Below are 22012 nucleotides of genomic sequence, written 5' to 3'. Positions count from 1 at the left end.
CCTATCCTATCCCCCATCCCCCTGCTTCTATTCTAACTTTAAATTTTTATTTAAAAAACAAACTGGGTTTATCAACCTCTACCCAAAGGCTTTCAATGTCTTCCCTTTGGAGAAGCAATCTACTATCGTTCATTGTTGAAACCCTTCCAGCTAGATGTATAATACCCCTGGAAAGGAAAGACAAATAAGCATAGACCATGCCTCCCATTATCTACTGTGGACCACGTTCTCACTAAGCATTCTAACATGCATTCCTATAAATCATCACAAAGGCCCACAGGCAGCACTATAATTAGCACCTGCATTTCAGTGAGCAAACGAGTGGTTCAAACAAGGCCATGGAGCTAGTTGCAAGCCTGGCTAGAACTGAAGAAGATCCTATATGCCTCTCCATCACCAGCTTCTGTCTGCTCACCCCTACTGTCTGCCTTCTCTCACAGAACTCACTATATTCAAATGGACCACAATAATTTGAAAATGCATCCTGTTCTATATTTTATTGGTCTTACACCCAAGTTAGCATATTTTTCTGAAGTATTTGTCCAGGTTCCACCATGTATAATCAGCTCCACCTATGTGCATTTATAGAAACTTTATCCCAGCACTTATTCTTTCCTTACTTGGCATATAGCTAATTGTGCGTCAAAACAGAATCATAGGAATAACTACAATTTTGGAGGTTAGACTTCATGTCTCCAACAATTACAAATAAATTGCCATTTAATAACTATGCGATGAATTAAAATGATCATGATGATGCCTTCTACTCTGAATCTTTCATTAGTAATATAATCATAATTAAGCGTCAGGACTGGGTTTGAAAGCCCATTCTGCTGTTTATTGGCGGTACTTTCTGGGCAAAATTGTCTGGCTTCATTAAACAAGAGTCACCTCATTTGTAACATGAAGATATTAATAGTGAGTGGCCTGATAAGAGAAGCTAAGCAAAATTCTTAATAAAGTCCTGAACTTTATATTTTATCCATCAATATTAGTGAACACAAGAACGAGAGTAGCATAGTATCTCTGGATAGTGCCTTCTCGACTAAATCTCAGCAATAACTATCCATCCATTGAACTAGCTGCCATGTTACAGAAAACAAAGCAAGAAATGCAAACTGAATCACAGACGTTATCAGGCAAGTCAAATACAGACTATAAAACACAATTGTCAATCATCTGCTATTATCCTGAGTCTGAAATGACCATGGGATGAAGGTTGGCTTGGATGGATCAACAGGATCTATCCAAATGTCTTCTACGTGATTCTGGGTTCCAAAGGTGTCATCTCAGACTTGGAAAGCCAGGTCTGGCTGCCAGTAGTATCTTTGAGACAAATTCAGTTCTACAGTTCTGTCAGCCATCTATCAGTGAAACACTAACAAGCTAAAAACAACAGCAATGGCAGCATCAGGACCGGAGAATATGATGCTGTGGAGTGGGAGGCTAATGAAGTTCCCCATCAACGCACTCTGTTTCCATGCCATCTGAATGTAGCCGGCGATCTAAAATCCATCATCTGTAGCTTCAGGGTGGCAATGAGTTATTGCTTTCCCAGTTGCACTGAACAATACCCCAGGAGTAATGACTAGTAAGTGTAAGCAGTAGGACAATGAGATAATTCATCTCCTTGGCATGTCCAGCAGTGTTAAGTCAGGCTTGCCATTAAGGCACACCAGCTCCAGCATTCACTTGATGGCATCTGGAGTTAACCCAGTATATTGCATTTTAAATTTATATATCAAGAAAGCCACCACTAGTCAAACTTATTTGACTATCTATATTGATGACTGAAATCACAAAGGATAGGTCATCTAGATTCTGCATTTTATGCTAAAGGCTTACACCAAAGCACAAATGTAGATTATGTAAATTTATATAAGTGGTTTTTGATGAGCTAATGTTTGGCAAAGACAGCCACAGCAGACATACAGAAATACTTTAAAAGAAACTTTACATTCATGTTACTGACTTTACGTCAGTAACAGCCTGACTCCTGGCAATTATATACTACTTAAGTTTCAATCTCAGAGACACAATTTAAATTGTGACCGTGGTTTAGAAAAAAATAAGGCAAAGTTTCTTTTTGTTCTCCAAATTGAATAGTTAATTGTGGAAAAATCATGAATGTCAATAGTTAACCCATTTCTGAATGAAAGCCGAATCTAATCCAAGAGCTGAGCAAGAGCTCAAGAGCTCTAAGCTCTAAGCCTCATAATTAAGTCTCTCTCTCTCTGTCTCTCTCTCTGTCTCTCTGCCTCTCTGTCTCTGTCTCTGCTTCTGTCTCTCTGTCTCTCTGTCTCTCTGTCTCTGTCTCTGTCTCTGTCTCTCTCTCTCTCTCTCTCTCTCTCTCTCTCTCGCTTTGTGTGTGTGTGTGTGTGTGTGTGTCTTTGTGTGTCTGAGTGTGTGAAGTATGCCCATGTAGTATATTTTTTCACAAAACTGCAGGTATGCCTGCTCAGGGCAGAAGCCAGATGAGGACATCTGTGTCTTGCTTTCACTCTTGGCATTATTTCTATGAGACAGAGAATCTCACTGACCTGGAGCTCAGCAGGTACCCATCATCCAGAAATCCCCAGCCATCTTGATATGTCCATTCCTCACAGATCTTGGATTAGAGGTGCTAACCTGGGCAAACTCAACTTTTTACAGAATATACTGAGTTCTGAGCTAATGTCCTCATAGCTGTACAGTTGCACAGGTATCTATTGAGCTGCAACTATATTCTTTCATTTCGAGTTCTGGATAAGTCAAGATTGATCATAGAATTCCCTGCCTGGCACAGAGTAAGTGCTCAATGTATGCAATGGATAATTGCCATGAGATCAGTTATCTTAATCCTAATTTTTGAAGCTTGATATTATTTAGACATTAAGGAACTTGAAGTATACTAATCTAGAGAGCACTTGTGGAAATGATAAATGAAGAAAATGTAGACACTTGGCCTTTTACTCTCATAATTACTCACCAGACATCAAATATTTTAAATATACGTTGTCAGTGTAGTTTTGTGGTTGCAGTATTATGCATTTAATTTGCATATTAAATGTATTATTTATTTGCTTTCACATTTTAGAGCATCAGAATCTATAAGTATTTTTCTGTCTTTTTTTGTTTCCAGTTTACTTTATGGCAGCTGCTATTCATCTGTACAATCTGGATGCATTCATATCAGGAGCTTGGTTTTAACAATGATTTGGTTCAACATTATTAATCCCCAAGAAAAAGATCACACTATTTATGTCTTTTTTATTATTACTATTCCAAGACAGGGTTTCTCTGTGTAGCCCTGGCTGTTCTGGAACTCACTCTGTAGACCAGGCTGGCCTGGAACTCAGAAATCTGTCTGCCTCCCCAGTGCTGGGATTAAAGGTGTGTACCTCCACCACTCAGCTAGTTGTGTCTATCTGATACGACAACAGGTCCAAGTTCTTTGGACACTGGCCTTAGATGGTAGGGATTTTCTGTTTGTATCTATTTCTTATTGTGGTTAGCATCTATGATTGTGCTGTAGCCCCTCTTTATTTACTTATTTATGTTTAGCCTATTTTTCTTTCCTCCTCTCTATCTCCTCTTTCTGATTTTCCTCTGCAAAGTAACAGACTCCCATTTTATATGGGTAAGAAAGTATGGACTCCAGGTTATGGAATGCTGTACATTCACTGTGAGTCTAGAGCCCCTTGAAACGTTGTAGTAAAGAAGGATTGAAGCCCTGTGCTTTACCTCACCACACAGAATGAGAAGAAATGCAATCCAATGAAAGGAGAAGACAGCAGCAGGCTTTAACGTAGCCTGTTGTCTAACTCAAGATTCTCTTGGAGACAGAATTCTAGATCCCATGTCTTATGTTAAAATGTCCCCCCAGATCTCAGGTGTAGATGTGAGGTCAAGACTCAGATATCACTCCCAAGACATTACACAAAATTGGCTTTTGGTAAGATGATAGGGTGGGTTTTTTTGTTTGTTTTTGTTGTTGTTTCTTTTGTTTTGTTTATTTGGAGACAAGTCCAGCAGACTTAGAAACATACTCTTACAGAAAATTTATGTTGACTTAAAAAATGCATTCCTCTTGTTACTGATGTGTGTGTATGTGCACACACACATACATATCCCCCATTTTGCAGTCACCACATATTGGTATTTCTTTAAGAAAATTGCCCTTCTGTGTTTGTGCAAGCTTTGAGGGTAATAGACAGTTTGTAAATAGTTTATTTTGATTGATCTTCAGGAAGAGTTGGCTACCTAATCTTTGGTTTTATTTCCTTTTCAAAGAAGAGGCCAAAGTACCAAATGGTACTTAATTCATAATAACAGCAATGTGCCTTCAATCCAAAGTGTATGGTTTAAATTGAGACCTTTGTACCTGGCATGCTGCCCTCAGATCCATGTACAGAATGAAGGTCAATAGATTTTGAAGGTAGTATCATGTACTTATTAGAGATTTGTGAAAACGCTCCTGATCTCCCATGCACATAGTTACCTGTGGTCCAGTTTACATAATCCTGGCTTCCCTTGGCTTCTCCCAGCTTCCCCAGCACTGCTGTGATGGCACAGCTAGGCTGAGAGCTGCAGGGATGATGCCCAGCAAGGCCTCTCTGCACAAGTGGCTAATGATCTGGAAAACCTCCTAAGCCTGGAAACCCCAAAGAGGCCTTTTTCACTAAGAACAAATAGCAATGAAGAGGATTGTGAGCCAACCTGCAGTGCGCAGCACTCTGTGGGAAGTGAGATTGCCTCTGCTGGACACCTTTGTATTTCTCTTGTTCTCTTCTCCAGCACTACCAGTCTCTAAACAGCAATATTCCTCTGTACTCCATCAGACATTCTCCTAAACAAAGTCCAGAGTCCAATCCAGTTCTGTCAATGGCCAAATCCAGGAATGGAGCTGAGTTAACAGCCGTCTAACTTCACCGAGAACTAACCTGGCAGATGTCGATGTTTGACTGTAAATATTCACACAGAGACAGCCAAAATGAGGCATCCAGGGTGAATTTATAGATGCAATAGACCAGAGGAATAGACCATTTATCACATTTCAGCTCAGCTCCCTTTTATTCTCAAGGAGTCCCTTTGAATACCATAAATTGTAGAGAAACAATATTATAGAAGACAAACTTAATAAATACCCAATTTCCACACATATGACCCAAGAGATATTACCAATAACGTTTTGGAGGACAAAGTTTGGGGAAGAAATGCTGTTACTGTGGTAGAGGATCTGCCAGGACAGTGTTCCTTTGTCCTGCCTACCCCAGCTTCTGCACATATCTGCATTGCAAGTTGGAAAGGAAATTGTTGGACAAGGTTATAGATTCTTGTCAAACAAAACAGATGTCCTGACACATAAATTTTCACTATTCCTGAAAGGCTCATAATTAAAAAATGAATCCAAGAGGATTTACTGTAAATTACACACAGGGAGAAAGAAATTAATATGTCTTTTCTATACCAGCACTAACTACACAGAGAAGCTAATTACTGCCCAGTTCTCTACGACCTTCTGTTTAATAGGTGGTAAAAGGACATTATCAAAAGCCACCCAGGAGCGAGTACAACACTTCATGGTAATCCTTTTCGTGATCCCATGAAGGTGAGCGTAGCATGACATAGCTCTAGACAGAGTAGATGGAGGATAAGAGGCAGATGTCAGTCACAAGTAACACCAGCTGCTCTCCAAATACTGAGCTGATTAACTCAACAATAGATTTCACTGGAGGGAAACTTAGATTTGAAGCAATTATTTGCAAAAATCCCTTGGCCCTGAGAATCTCATTTTATGCACATGAACTTCAACAGCAATCTTTATGCCTTTGTCAAACGCATCCCATTCATGATTTCATTAATATCATCAGCAACAAACTGACAGAAAATACTGCACCATGAAAGCATGAACCCCAAACAAGGAATGTTATTCTGAAATAAATAATTTCTGATTCCAAAGTTATTTTGATCCCTTGGCCTTTTATGTTTTTATTTTGGCTTCTTTTTTTGAAGAATTCAAGCTTGCCATTTTTAATATTGATCGTCAAAGACCACTTAAGGAAGACTTGAGATTTACAAAAAAGCATCAAAAGGGGTGGGGCATTTCACTGCCGCAGTTAGAAAAAGTTATGATTTATACAAATTATAAATGAAAAACAAACAAATAAAATCATACCCAGAGCACACTTGGTCTCTCTGCCTCTCTGTCTCTGTCTCTGTCTCTGTCTCTCTCTCTCTCTCTCTCTCTCTCTTTCTCTCTCTCCGTCCCTCCCTCCCTCCCTCTCTCTTTCATCCATTTTAATGCCTTTATTTTTCCCAGGTTTTCTTTTTATATAACCTGAGTTTGATCTCTGATACCGACATAAAAGGCCCATACATTAGTATATGCCTGAAGCATTAGCATTGGAGATGTGGAGACAGGAGGATCCCTAGGGTTTGCTGTCCAAAGAGTCTAGCAGAATTGGCAAGTTCTAGGTTGAGGGAGAGACTCTGTCCCAAAAAGTAAGATGGAAAGCAATTGAGGAAAATACTTCATATTGACCTGTGGCTCCCACAGTCCTATGCACACATGTGAATGAACACACACATGCACATATACTGAAATAGAAGTACTTTAAATGAATTAGTAATGAATCAAGAACTTCCAGAAGACTAGAATTATAAAAAGCAAACTATTTTCTTAGAGATATTTTAATGAGTAAAGATTTTGGAGAAGCACAGGAAAGAGGAAAACTCGTGTGAGCTTAGGGTTTAGGAGGTAGCTGAATGATGTACAGAATGCATCTACAAACCAGATCTATACTTGGGGCTGACATGACTAGTTGAAGCAAGAATTCCTTTCTGCAGAATACATCCATTGCTCTCAAAAGTATTTCCAATGTAAAGCTTACAGTGAAAGACGCTAAGGCACAGAGAACTGTCAGTAAGGTGAGCTTTATTTGCCAATTTTACTATGTGTACTATCCTAGAGTGAGTGTTCACCTCTGAGTTAGGCTCACTCATATTCTTTTAAGAGCATGCTCTCTTCCTTCAGATAAGCTAAACTGGAGGTAAAAACAAATTACTGCAATGACAGGGTTAATACTATAAAATAATCTTGAGTTCATAAGAATTATTTTTATAATTAATAAGAAATTCAAAAAAATGATTTTCAGGACCAATTTACAAGATGCAATTTTTTTCTACTTCTGTCCATATTCTGTCTCTCGCTGTTGTGTTCTTTCTTTTTCTTACACAGAAAACATACTTATACTGCATTTGCTGGATGATATCAATTTATGCCTTGTTTTGCATTTAATTTCATTAGTTCAACTACCACTATAAGTACACAGAAGAGAGAATTCTTCTCCAATTAACATCCAGAGTAAAAGAATGCTGTTTGTCTGCCGTGTAACCCCAGGGGAGCACAGCTGAAGCAGATGTCTGGCCCTTGTCTCATGTCACTTTAGTTTACCCTGCTGCTCTGGCATAAAAATGTCCCCCAGATTTCATGTATTAGAAGGTTAATATCCAATAAAACAGTGTGGGGATGAAGAGACTATTTAAAGGTGGATTGATAGTACTTTTTAGGGAAGCTTAAGGAGTGGTTCCCTCTCTCTTGCCTTGAGAGGAAACAGCTTTACCCACTATATGGCAGGGTATACATGGTACCATCATGGGAACTCAGCTATGTAACCCTGATCAGCCAGCATCTGGATCTTGGACTTCTCAATTCCGTATAACAAATTCTGAGATGTAAACTCCTGTGATTTATAGATTGGCCAATGGGAGGTGTTTTACTACCATAGCACAAAATAAACCAAGATGAGGGGCTGTGTCTCTCTGCATGTCTGTCATTACCATCTTTGTTTCAGTAGTGAATCAGCCAATCAACAAGTGGGCTAAAATACTGAATCTACAAATCTTAAAAGAAGAAATATAAATGGCAAAAATTGTTTTTTTTCTTTTTAAAACGTTCAATAGTCTTAGCCATCAGGAGAGTGCAAATACAACTGCTTTGAGAGTCCATCACCCCCTAGGTTGGTGGCCAAGGTCAAGAAAAATAAAAGTAAATGATGTAGTAGTTGTGGGAAGGAGGTCAGATTGCTGGTGACAATGTCAATTGCTATAGGCATTATAGAAGTCAGAGAGGAGTTGCCTCAAAGCATTTAAAATAGTCCTGGGGAAGTAGCTCAGTGTTGGAGCACTTGGCTCACGTGTGTGAGGTCCTCCAAATCGCTGATAAATAAATGGAAATATAATTTTCACATGAGCTAGATTAACCATTCCTGGGTAAATATCTGAAAGACTATGCCAATATGCCAGAGCAAGACTTGCATATCCGTGTTTATTGCAGCCCCATTCAGGAAAGCTAAGGAGTAGAAAGCTTGTATGTGTGTCAGCAGAGAGATGGGTAAACAACATCCGCTACATGCATACACATGGGATTACATTCAGCTGTTAAGAAACTGAAATCATGACATTTGCCAGAACACTTTTTTTAACTAAAGACAACTATACTAGAAAATTTATTGGACTCAGAAAGAAAGCATGTTTTCTATCATATGCAGATTCTAGATTTAAAGTGTGAGTGTGTGTGCAGATTTTTTAAGTAGAAGAGGGACTGTGATATGAAAGGACTGGAAAGGAAGGAATCATCATTTTTACAAAAATTTATTTTACGTCAGTATGTGAAGTCTTTCTAGACATGTTTTTGTCGTTCCTTGCGAAGGGCAAAAGGCATTCAGTCCTCTGGAGCTGGGGAGACAGGTGGTTGTGAGCCACCCAACATGGATACTATGGACTGAACTTGGATCCTCTCAAAGAGTAATAAGAGTTCTTTCTGCTGAGCCATCTTTCCTGCCCCCCGAGGAAAAGATCTTAAAGAATTAGAGAGGGCTGCAGAACAAAGACTTGAAGAAGAGCACAGTATGGTGTCATACATGTAAATAAAGTACAGAGATGAAACTTTCTAATGTGTGTCAACTTAAAATACAAAAAAAATATATATATATATTAACTAGTTTTTTTTAAAAAAAAAAAAAAAAGAAGAATTGGTGTAAAATGGAGCATTTTGCCTCCTGCCCAATCCCTTTGGCTTTCTACAATGACTCTCAAGTGCTTTTCTTTTGGGATAATTTTCTTAGAACAGTGAAACAAACCATCCAGCAGATGAAACCATCCTTTATAATCCTGCAAATGTCTGAGGATGAATCCTACCCAGTTTTTATTGTTTTGCCTTCCTGATGCCTCTGCTTAACTCTTCAAAGTAAGAGGCTGGGTCTTACAACGATCTTTTGATTTTTCTACTCTGATTCTTTTATTCTGATTGTGTTAAGGAATACAGAAAAGAAACCAGACTCGTTAGCAGATTAAAAATGGTTTCAAATGACTGGAGCACAGAAGGGGGCCATGCTTATTAAAAGGTCACAGGCAGGGCAGGTTTACTGACTTTAGAACTGTGTGGGTCTTTTTCACATTACAATAGGGAAAAAGAGTAGTTTATATAATTTCCTCCCCAAGCTTGTTAGGAAACATCTTTGGGGAATTAACAGAGTGTTTTATTAATAGCAGAATCAATGATTTACTCCAAGGTGACATTATATATTATGATGAAAATTTGTGAGTATTTTTTTACTTTTATAAAGAAAATAATATATAATGTCAAACTAAAGAACATGACTATACAGAGAACATCTGCTAACAAATACAAGACAAAGAAATGCATATTGCTTGAACATCAAAATATGGTTAGAGGTATTCACTTTTCAAACTCACCAATGAATTACAGAATTTAACAAAGGCATAGTGTATTCTAGTTCCTCTGAGAGATTCTCAGTATCTACAAATGATTCACACCAACACCCTGCCACTACCAAAGAGGAAGACAAAACCTCTTTAAGAGTGAAGGTGTGGTACCAAACATGAGGGCCTAGAAACGGGCACAATAGCAGCACTATTATCTCATGGCAAATATGATGTTTATGACTAGGCCACATCATATTTTTCTTAGAAAGTTACAATGAACAGAAAGAGAGAAAATAAATCATCATGAAAAGGCAACTGGGCTGGTAATAATAGCCTCATTATAGCTGCCATGAAATAGTCATTAAGTTATGTGCAGCATGGATCTCTTGGAGTTTTGTAAATGACGGTGGTTCTTGGAGGCTAATTAAAGATCAACTGTAGTGGCTATGCCTTTCTCTCTCTCTGCTCCTTGGCACGGGCTTTCACGCTGTTTAAACTTAAGCAACTAGCACCATATGGTTCCTGAAGCATCTGAGAGAGAATTAAAAATCTGCAACCCAATTCCATATTTACTTAGGAGTACTGCTTTTTGGAGCATGAGAAGAGAGTTTCTTGCTCTGCTCTGGTTCATCTTGGGGCTGGAAGGAACATCCAGCTTAAGCCTCATCCTTCTAGCTGGTTCTACTTCATGACAATACCAGCACAGCTGTGTTCACAGCTGTCGATGAGCCTGCTGCTGTGGACCCAACTTGCCAGTTCCAATTCTAGAGATCAGCATAGAAAATCCACATTCTGCTTTCCTCCCTGGATCTGAAGATTAGCAAAAACTTAGATTCAAAGATTTCCTGCAAATGTCCCTTTTCCTCTGTTGTGGAGATTGGTATGAATCCCAGATGATCTTTTCTCTTAACTGCTTTCCCCCTCTGGTATTAAAACTGAATTCTTACTGCTCCAAATTAAATCCATTCTTTCTAGCTCTGTCATTGCTAACTAATGAGAACAATTCCTCTCTCGGCTCTCGGTGGCTATGCGTGGGGTATTTATGGATGAGAATCATATCTTTCTTTAGCCTACTTTCTTAACTGTAGACTGCACAGGTGATAAAATGGGTTAATTGTTGCTATAAAAATATTTTCTATCCTCGTAAGAAAGTAATTTCACCCCCCCAAATCATTTTAATTTCTTTGTTTTGCACAATACTCTCATGATCTGCAGAGACGGGAGTAAACCTCTCTACTATCATAGACATAGGATCTACAGGAAAATGTTAAATATGAAATATGCATGCATAACTCAACTTGATTACTGGGCAGTTTCCTCTGTGTCACACCCCTCTGCTTCAAGAGCCTCAGCTTTCACCACAGATTCTTTTCATACCTGTGGTCACATTGGCCACCAGGTTTTATGAATGAGTTCTTATTGGAACAGAATCACATCTTAAAAGCATGCTATCTGTGTGTAATAAAACCAACAGACTCGATAATCGGCAAAGTCCATAACGCTGACATGCTGCCCCTCTAGAGAAAGTTTGCCAAACCCCTGCTGTCTGTCCATCTAAGCCCAAGTGTGAGAGTTTATACGATTGAAGGGAGTTTTTGAAAGCATATGCACCCATGTGATGTTTATGTAGAATGTTCTCCTGTGTCTAGATCACCAGGAAGGTAAGAGAATCCAGGCCAAGGCTGGGCTGGTACTCACTATGTGAAGCTGGAGAAAGTCGCCAAGTCCAGGGGCACTGTCGATGCGTACTAAGATACCATCCTTCACAGTGGTGCTGAAGCCCACGGCAAGGCGGTCAGAGCGTGTGCTGGGTCTGTCATTGGCTGGCCAGGTGTAGAGGATGAGGCCACCGCTTTTCCCAAAGATATATGTTGCACCAGCTGTGAAGGAAAAGAGAAAGGAGACATGAGGGCCACTATATTACACATTGCCTGGTCTAGTACACATTTGAGACCGCAGGGGACAGGTGTGGGAGAAAACGTTCTCACACTCTATAGTATTTGGTTACTAAGGAAGGTGTCTGTCTCCCCACATTAAAGATGCTAGCAATGGGAATAAATAACCAAACATGTTATTGAGACGTGTTCAGTACCTTCTGTTCCTAATGCGTAACAATGGATATACTGGCTAATGAAATTTGTTGCTTGTTAATAAACAAACTTTCCCTCTTCTGTAGCAGCAGAATAGGCCTTCCATTGACTAAGACAGGCATGAGATAGAAACTTTGTCCCCTGCCTCTGGCTATCAAAATAATCTCATCAGTGGTATCAGTCTTTTTAGGGGTGCCTTACCATAAAGCTTGCAATGTAGAAGCCCAAAGGTATAATTATTTTTGCAAGCCACAGAAATAAGTGTGGTCTTATGGTAGGAAGCAATATAGATGAAACAATATTTCTATGAAATGACTGGAAACAGTAATATTTAATATTATAAATTTGAGGGTTTGGAAATTTCACATATATGTATATATATGAACATGTACATATTCATTATATGTATGACATTTATATATATACATATACATGTATATGGGGCTCAATTATAAACATAAAATTTATTTTTGTTTGTTATGTAGTTTCTATGTAAGAGCTGCAGATAACTTTAGACAGGAGTTTTAAGAGTGTCTGTGTCTTGACTATTGTGATCTATCATATGCAGTCAAATGTGACTCTTGAAAAGTGGTGACAAGGTTCACTAATTTTCAACCATTTTTTGCATATTTCAAATGTGGTGTTTCTAGAAATGATCTAGCTGGGTGACTGAAAATATTTATATGTTTCATTATTATGTTGCTATAAACATGCCAACAGAAATTATTTCTGGAGTCTTTTAAGAATAAACATTCTCTCCTTCAATATGTATCTGGTGGTATTTATTTGATATTAACACAATAGGTCTCATCTCTTTTTAGGAATTAAAGTCCTGAAAGGAAATAGGGAAAACTACCTCAAGATAATGACGTCCTCACTTGGCAAATGATATGATCAATTATATCCAGTTTATGCTCTCTTTTGCATTTACTATTTAATTCCTATTTTTACTATTATCAGTATTAATCCTGAGTTACCAAGAATACATTAATTGAAACTACTTACAAAACTAACACAGAGAAAAGAAAGAAAATATTCAAAGTCCTATTTGTCAACTTGATGGGATTTTTAATTACCTATGAGTGCCACCTCCCAGCATGCCAGTAAGAGATGATCTAGACTAGGTTAACTGAAGTGTGAAGACACAATCTGAAGGTGAGTGACCAGGGTTGTCAATTACATATGAAGGGAAATGACAGTTGAGCCTCTGCAATGGCCTCCTCTGGCTTCCTGACTGCTGATGTAACATGACCAGTTGTCTGGAGCCACCATTTGCTGCTTGATGGTCTGCATCTTTGAACTGTAAGGCACAACAAACCATCTCCTCTCCTTTAAATTTATTTTTAGTGGGGCACGTTATCACAGGTAACAGGCAACTAATAAAGATTAATATTTTAAGATATTTCAAAGTCTGTATTAAGAAACACACACCAAGTGGTAAATTGGGGAAGAACCTATAAATTTGGTAGCTGAAATATACTATGACATTGTAACCTCTGGGGTTTTAGGCCACTTACCAGGGGCAAGTAGTTTTTTACAGTACACTTCCATAGATTTTCCTGTGTATATCCCAGTGAATTTGTGACACTTATAACTAATTTTGTAAACATTAGAGAACCATTCATTCAATCTTGAACAGCTATTAAAAATCTCAATCACCGGACTATATCTACTATCTCAGTTAACTTATAGCAAATACCTAAACAAATTTCATTGACTGTCCAAGAAATAGATTATATACCTTACTTAAAAATAATGAACTCATTTGGGCTAGAATTGGCAGTTTTTGTAGTATGTCATCCCTGTACAAGCACTGAGCCATCTGAGATGTATGAAAACCCACTCTCCTCTTGGAAAGGTCACCTTATGAGGCTTGCTTAAATTCCCTCCATTTGTATATCACAAGCAGCACAGAATCTGTGTCCCTTTAAGAGCTTTGCAATCCTTAGGGGTTCTCCAGAAAGCCCTTCAGAATCATCCAGAGAAGCTGGGACTATGGTATGCAAAGTTTATGTTAATTCCATATGCAAAACAGTGTTTGCTCTCTCCTACCCACAAACACCCTCAAAGCTGCTTAAAATTAGAAATCTTGGTAAAACAATTTATGCTTGCTATCTCTCCATCTGTGAAGAGTTTAAACAAGTCCTTTTTTGTAGATGATCACAAATGTCACTCTTGCTTTCTTCCTTCTTTATTTGGAAAACTGAAGGTTATTCAGTGATTAATGTATAAAATCACCAAAAATGCAAATCAGCCGGTGACATTTCATGCCAGTTTACAAAATCTTACCAAGTCTACCCCGCATTCATAGTGGATTTGCTACAGAAGTACATTCCTGCTTTCCTAGGGAAGAATTTTATCAGCACAAAAATAATGTTAAGCATACATATAAAGCACAAAGCTTTATAATTGGCTAAGCCTTTTCTACAACCTTAGGTGGGGCCCAGCAATTATAGGGACTGTTTTATTTGTAAACAGTTTTTCAGATGTGCAAACAGGGGCTCAGATATCTGTCTTAAACCAGGGGCATCCACTTTTTTTTTTGTCACCTATCAATATAATTATAGAACATGATTTGACAAAGGGGCAAAGTTTTCCACCTTTCCATACTTAGTCTTACATCATGTCTTCTCAAGCTGATGTAGAACTTAGGCAGCGCCATTACGCCAAAGCTGAGATGCTTGCAAACAGCATTTTGGTTTTTATCAAGCAGATAACTTCACAAACTCTCTTTACTTCAATGTTTACCCACTGCTCTGTCCAATAATTTTCAGTGCTCTACATGAAGAAGCTATTCAAAGATAATACACAACCTCTTACATACTGTGTTTAGAAGTCATGATGGTGTTACTTTTTAAATCAACATAGAAGGAAACCTCATTATAACACTAGCAGATAGGTTAAGTACACAGAACATCTAATTTTACAAAGCTATTTTTTTCTTTTCTTTTTATAGTTCTGGATTTACAATAGCATGATCTTAGATAAATCTAACTTTGTAGATGGAAGGGCATAAGAGATACAAGGTGCTCGGTGTTGGGTTTATTCTGCAAGGCACAAAGACTATAGAAACCTGTTCTTGTTACTGAATATACTAATAAGTGTGACCAAACTTCCTAAGTCTTCCCACAGTCTAACAATACTGTTAGATGAAGTTAATTAATTGCCATAATTTTCTAAACTGACAGTGTCATTTTTCTAGTTTCCATGTTTTCTGTCTTGAATGGTTTTTTGGAAATAAACATAAACTTTCTGTTCATTTTAAACACAAAATGCCTAGAACTTCAAAGGAGGTATAATTCTATTGCTTTAGAATATCATTTTTTAAACAAATGTTATTTTTAAATAACAAATCAGTACTTGAGTATCCGAGGAGCCCTAAGAACCCCATTTGAATCTGTTGAAGATCCTCACTTCTGAGTCCCTTGATACCACAGTTTGTGTTCTCTGACTTGAGACTGTATTTCTGATGGACAGTTTCTGACTAGACTCAGTGTGTTGGTGCCCAGATCAGGCTATGTTTGTGAGTAATCAGGACAATATAAAATTAATCCATTCAAGTTTTAAAAAATGGAAAAAAGTATCAGCAGAAATAGAAATGGCTACAGCTGCCTTTGGGTCATATATTTAAGGCCAGAGCATTTATAAGGAATGGAATGAGGTTGCTCTGTAGTCTCTATGAAGATAGTGTTTGGGGAATAAAATTACTGCATAGCTACTGTTATATGCTAATAACAATTAGCATAGCTAAAGTGATCAGAAGCTTTAGCTTCTGATATATCACCATTTTACCCACAATCCATAAATAATGCCCTTAGGTTACTGTTTCAAGCACACTAGCCATATATGTGGCTGGAAGTGATGGAGTAGTTAGAATTTCACATAAGCAAGCAAAGCTGGGGGTGGGAGGGGTACGTGTAAGAAAGATAGTTTGGCAGGAGAAGAGATCCAGCAGGCTGCAATGTAATGTAATCAGGAATGACTTGTGGAATGTATTTGGATGTAAACAGAGAAGAGTAAGTTGCTTAGGAGACGATTTAGAGTTTTTCAAAGAGAAGAGGTGATAAATTTTTTTCTCTCGTTCACATATTTTTCCAATATTCTGAAAACATTCGTGGATTTTTCTACTCAATTTTCCAGAATTTAGTTGTTGGTGACAACTCAACTCTTCCTTGTTTCGATCGTTAGGTAGTAATCATGGCTATTATTTTGACTTTGCAACTGCAAACCCTTGTGTTTATAACGATCTTTCTGGCTCCAGGCCCTCAACCAAGTCACCTAGTACATTTTTGGATGAATACCAAGGAAGTAGTATTATGGACTTGCTTAAGATTCACTTTGTAGGTATGTCTGTATTTGCATTTGATATTTATATGCATATCCAGATGTAGGAAAATTTAGATAGAAAATGTAATTGACTGTGATTCCCTTATTATTTTGTCCTTCAAATAGTTATAGACAACAATATGTCTTTGAAAAGTCCTCAGAGTCTATGCTAATTGGATGTGTATATTGTTTTGTATCTTTACTATAAACCAGTTCTCCCCCAAATAATTTTTATTGTTGCTGAAATAGAAATGTTTTTTTGGAAGTGTTTCCCAGGGGAAGTCCATGAGTGCTAAATTTATCTAGCAAGAGCTAGATAAATTACTGGAAGATAAGTATAGCCTTAGAATAACAAATTAGTATAGTAAGTGTAAACTTACATACCATATGGTATGCAAAGTTGGATAAGAAATAGGATTCCACTGTTACCCTGGTCCCTTTGAACACTGAGCACATAGACTAGAGTTCTATGATAGTAACATGACACTACATCTTCTCTGTGACTTCTCTGCTTCTCTTTGATCAGTATATCCAACATAGTGTGGGACACAGTTATGATCTTTACCAAAAAACTGGCAAAACTCTATTGAAAAATAAGTGGACTATCAATGACAGAAAATATACTCTACCACTAGATTTTGCTGTTGCTATTAAATTACAAACTATCTTTTATCCACTCAACTACTATATAGGCAATAAAAAATAAAATAGAGAGACTTGTGGGTTGCAGCTGACAAAAGCCACTTCCAGCTAATGAAAACACAAAGCCACGGAATGTCTCCCAGTGACTTAGGCCCGAATGGCATAATTTCTCCATTATCTTCATAGTGATCTGTGATTTTCTCTCTACCTCTCTCCTTATTTCTTTATCTTTAGGGATCTAAATTGTGTTTACTTCTCTTACATGTCTATGGCACTCTGTGGTTTTGAAATGGCCTAATCTGGGGATATTTGTTTTGATTCACCTCACCTCAGCACTCAGTAAAGTTTTAGTGGCAAATATTTTGCTGTTTTAACATTTTAAGAAAAAAGTGAAAATTCAGAGATTCAACAACTTGATGTGGCGCTTAATGATAGAACTGAGAACACAGTCCCATCCTCCTATTCTTTAACTTCTTCTGTCCCTGTGCAGTCATCGTATCAAATCTCCCAAGGAAACACCAAGAAACCAACTGCTACATAACCAGGAGGAGGGAAGGGTGAGTGACAGGTAAAAATTTGCACACAAGATCTCATCATCACAGAGGCAATCACTAAAGAAACAGGGTAAGTGATGCAGATGTTATCAACAGCCATCCAATGGATTTATCAAAATGATAGCTTATTGATCTATTTTTACTACTATGAAAATCAATATGAAATAACTTCAAACACAATGATAAAGTATCAGTAGATAAAGTAAACTGTAAAGCACTTAACCTTAGAAGAAAAAAATCATTTTTTTGAGCATTACTTCCCTTTGGCAAAGTAATAGTAAATATATTTGCCAGTTCTTAAATTGAGAAGCTGAAAGCAATACCTAGGAATCCATATGTCCTCAAGGAGAGTCAAGCTACATATCTTACACAATGCTTAGGCAGATGGGAGAGAGGGTCTCTCCAGATGGGCCAATCTCTTTCTCTCTCTTGAAGGAAGAGCATTGAAGACTAAATAAAAATAAATCCTTCAAAGAATTCAATATTGTAAGGTTGTAGAAACAAGAGCATAATGCACATGCTTCTGTGAACAGACCAATGCTGATTCAGAATTACCCTGAATCTGTTCAGCAACATGAGAGTTCAAGCTTACCTAATGTAGCCCCTGCGTATTAACATCCCGTGTCACAGAATATCTTTTGGCATGAAGATTTAAAACTAACAAAATGTTCTCCTATGAGAGTTCATCATTATTTAGTTACAACAGTAATTTTTTTTGTTTTAGTTAAAAAGTCAGAGGACCACTCTTCACAGAGATTAGTTAACTGTCTTTGTAAATATTCTTGGAGATGGTGACAGGAAAGACAAGGACTTCCCAAGGAGAAATGAAGAAAACTTGATGCTTCTAAAGCTTGCCCAGGGACAAACATACCTATTTCTGGGTTACTCTGTATACTCCTATACTTCCCCAAAGTCTGAGTGATATAAAATGATACACAATTTTAGCAGGCCCTCAGAAACACTGGCAAGCACACCCTACCCTTTCAAAGTGCCAGGGATAATGGTGCTTCCAGAAACACAGCACTTTGGAAATGTCATATCAGACAAGCATAAAAGACAGGTATCTTTCTTACAGGGTATCTCTGTAAGGAGATATTTGGTAGTACTGGTCCAAAAATAAAGCATCCAGGCCACTCTCAAATTCCCTCTAGTGGAACTGGCTGTTTCTAAACTCACAGGGCAAATCTTCCTCCTGCAACCTAACAACACTATTTCAATGCTGATATTAACAATAGTAGTAATGCTCGGATAAACTCTAAATGGTGATGATTCCCAGCACACAATATAGTATTCCAAACCTGTGGAGTAGAGAAATTTACATTCATTTACAAGAGTTCACCTGCTCGTGAACTGTGAACTCTTCTACGAGCTACGTTCATTTACAAGAGTGACATGGGGAGGCATCATAGCTGGCATGGGTGATCTGAAAATCTGAAATTTATTTTCTCATCTATTTTGAGAACAGAAGTCATTTTCTGTGGCTTGTAGATAACTATCTCATTCCTTGCTGTCAGCATGGGTTGACAAAGGAATGATGCCAGATGAGCGATGTACCTATTTTTCCTAATAACCTCTTGTAGTGAACATACTAGGCATACAGGGTTAGGAGTTACTCTAATAAACTCAATGAAACCCATTTACATCTTCAAAGACTTTATCTCTAAACATAGAATATGGATTTTTTGCTATGTTTGGGGGTTCTTGGACCAATCACCATGGATACTAAAAGATGTCTTGGCATGAGTTTGTGGAAACGCAATTATTCAGCTCCTAACAGTTACTGTCTCCATTCTAATGCTGAGACAAGTCAAACTATAATATGCCCAGGAATAATTATACCACAGTCATAAAACTGTCAATTCTGCAGGCCAACCTCCAGTAATAGTTTTATACCAGAGATTATCTCGCAGCCAACATAATTTTAACTTTCACAACCATACTGGTTTCCTACATAGGAAAGAAGAGTAAGTCCTAAGCAATTGTACAGTATTGGGGTTTAATAAAATAAATATTAAGTTTTATTGTCAAACAAAATGAAAATCCAGAGTGCTTCTGCACTCGGAGTTTCTGGAGGATGGGCTGTTTAATTTATCTGTTGATCAATAATTATGAGTCATTGGAAAATCATGAATCTTGGACCAACTCTTTGTACATATCTTTATATTACCATTGAGGTGTGGAGAAGAACTGTAAATATAGTAGAAGGAGTGGGGGAGGAGGAGGAAAAGGATGAGAAGGAGAAGGAGGAGATGGAGACAGAGGAGAAGAAGGAGCAAGAACAGGAGCAGGAGCAGGAAGAGGAGGAGAAGAAGGAGGAGGAGGAGGGGGGATGAGGGAAGGGGAGGAGAAGGGGAAGAAGGAGGAGGGGAAGGAGGAGGAGAAGAAGAAAAGAAGAAGAAGAAGAAGAAGAAGAAGAAGAAGAAGAAGAAGAAGAAGAAGAAGAAGAAGAAGAAGAAGAAGAAGAAAAAGAAGAAGAAGAAGTAGAAGAGGAGGAGGAGGAGGAGGAGGAGGAGGAGGAGGAGGAGGAGGAGGAAGCCACTGTGCCCATTCATTCAGCTCAGCTATTTGTCACTTCACCTCAACATGGAAATATTTTATAAGTACTCATCAATTAGAGTTCATAACAGTACACATGATCTAGGAGCACATAGCTTTCAATTTGTAAAAAAAAAAAAAAAACTACCCACACACCCTAGAATGACTTCTCTTCAGTAATTTTTTTGGCAGGTTCCAGTAATAAAATCACATCCATTTTGTTTCAGATTGTTTTCTGTTACCTGTTAGTTATTAAATCACATGGCAAATTAAAAAGGAAAGCTAATAAATAAAAACACTTTAGATTTCAGTTCATAAGGGTATGTGAGGGAAAGCAATATGATCTTCCTTTTATTTCATAGAGCAATAACTAACAACAAAGACCATATGTACATGTCTGTTAGGAAAACACAAATGAACAAGACGAACAGCACAAATGATCATCTGGTAATTACTCATCACCCATTTTGCAGTGTTATTTTTTTTTTTACAGGACATATGGCTTCTGATAGCATCTCTAGGGACCTGGTTAGAATAAAGGGGAGGTTCAAACTACTTTATTTGCCAACATTTCTTCTTTTGTGCGATAGCTTTGAAATACCTTTTCTGGGAGCAATCAAAGAGCTTCTACAAGCTAACTATTCTCTAGAAGGGAAACACAGATGAAAAGCAGTAGCCTTGATTTAAATGCCTGATTTATATGGACTTCATACTTTCTATGGCCATGCTAAGATGATTTTGGTGTTTCTCTGCTCTAATCTATAAAACACAATTTCCCTGAAAAATTTGTCTAACAATTTTGAAGGGGAATCACTCTGGATTGTATATGATATATATTTTAACTGTAGAAATCATCTCAGAGTTAAGGAAAGAGGAAGGCTCAAGTTTTTTTTAATTATATATTTTCTTTATTTACATTTCAAATGTTCTCCCCTTTCCTGATTTCCACTCTGAAAAAAAAAAAAAAAAAAAAAAAAAACAAAAAAAAAACAACTATTCCCTCCCCCATCTCCCTGCTCACCAACCCATCCTCTCCCGCTTCCTCGCCCTGGCATTCCCCTACACTGGGGCATAGAACTTTCACTGGAACAAGGGCCTCTCCTCTCCTCCCATTGATGACCCACTAGGCCATCCTCTGCTACATATGCAGCTGGAGCCATGATCCCACTATATGTACTCTTTGGTTGGTGGTTTAGTCCCTGGGAGTTCTGGGGGACTGGTTAGTTCATATTGTTGTTCGTCCTATGGGGCTGCAAACCCCTTCAGCTCTTTGGGTCCTTTTTCTAGCTCCTTCATCGGGGACTCTGTGCTCAGTCCAATGGATGGCTGTGAGCCTCTACTTCTGTATTTGTCAGGCACTGTCAGAGACTTTCAGGAGACAGCTATAGCAGGCTCCTGTAAGCCAGCACTAGCTGGCATCCACAATAGTGTCTGGGTTTCCTCATGTTCTTTATTCCATAATACATCCTTGTCATCCATGTGCCACTATGTAATACATATTTGTCTTAACTGAGATTCCGTTTTGACATGAATAAAATGGTAATAGAGGCCCATGGGGTTCCTGCTCTGTCTGAGGAGCTACTGGTAATTGATGGAAACAAGAGAAGGAATAGCCATTTTTTTTGGTAGGTTTCTCATGTATCAGTAGATGATCCCATACCCATTCATATTTGGGTAACATTAATTGGATGCAGTAGACATTGAGAAAAAAACAAAGAATATTTGGACAAGTCATTGAGATAGGGACTTTTTAGGAAAAGTCCAAGTGGAGATAGTGGAGAAATGGGAAATGGATATAATAAGGATATTTTGTATATAAGTATGAAATACTTTTCTTACCCTATATTCTTAAGATCTATAATAAAGTTTAGAGAAGGACATGGAAAAGCCTGGCTATGTAAAGTGCATATTGTACAAGGATTTGGACCTGGGTTCAGATCCCCAAAACACACAAAAAGATAGGTATGGTGGTGCTTGTCTATAAACCCTAGGAAAGCAAAGATAAGATCATCCCTAGGCTTGTTAGCTAATCATTCCAGTCCAATTGATGAGCTTAGGGTCAGTGGGGTCTTTGTCTCTCCAAAATGAAAAGGGATAAAGAAAGATGTCCAATATTCACTTCTGACTTCCATAAAAACATATATATATATATATATA

The 22012-nt window shown here is 38.0% G+C and overlaps 1 protein-coding gene across 29 annotated transcripts in view; it reads right to left on the bottom strand.

Annotated features, from left to right (window-relative positions):
• Nrxn3 (neurexin 3) overlaps positions 1–22012 on the bottom strand; it is a 1683426-nt gene that overhangs the window by 338399 nt on the left and 1323015 nt on the right. For all 29 annotated transcript variants that reach the window (XR_004114172.1, XR_004114173.1, XM_031355959.1 and 26 more), the window contains one exon: positions 11407–11588. Coding sequence is in view for 27 of the 29 variants with exons in the window: in XM_031355959.1 (XP_031211819.1) it covers positions 11407–11588 (182 nt within the window). In the remaining 2 variants the exon portion in view is untranslated. The remainder of the gene's footprint in view (positions 1–11406; positions 11589–22012) is intronic.

The sequence above is a fragment of the Mastomys coucha genome, unplaced genomic scaffold, assembly GCF_008632895.1.
Source record: "Mastomys coucha isolate ucsf_1 unplaced genomic scaffold, UCSF_Mcou_1 pScaffold6, whole genome shotgun sequence".
In the NCBI taxonomy this organism is placed as follows: Eukaryota; Metazoa; Chordata; class Mammalia; order Rodentia; family Muridae; genus Mastomys; species Mastomys coucha.
Note: the sequence above shows the minus strand (reverse complement) of the source record. Positions and strands in the feature narration are given on the sequence as shown.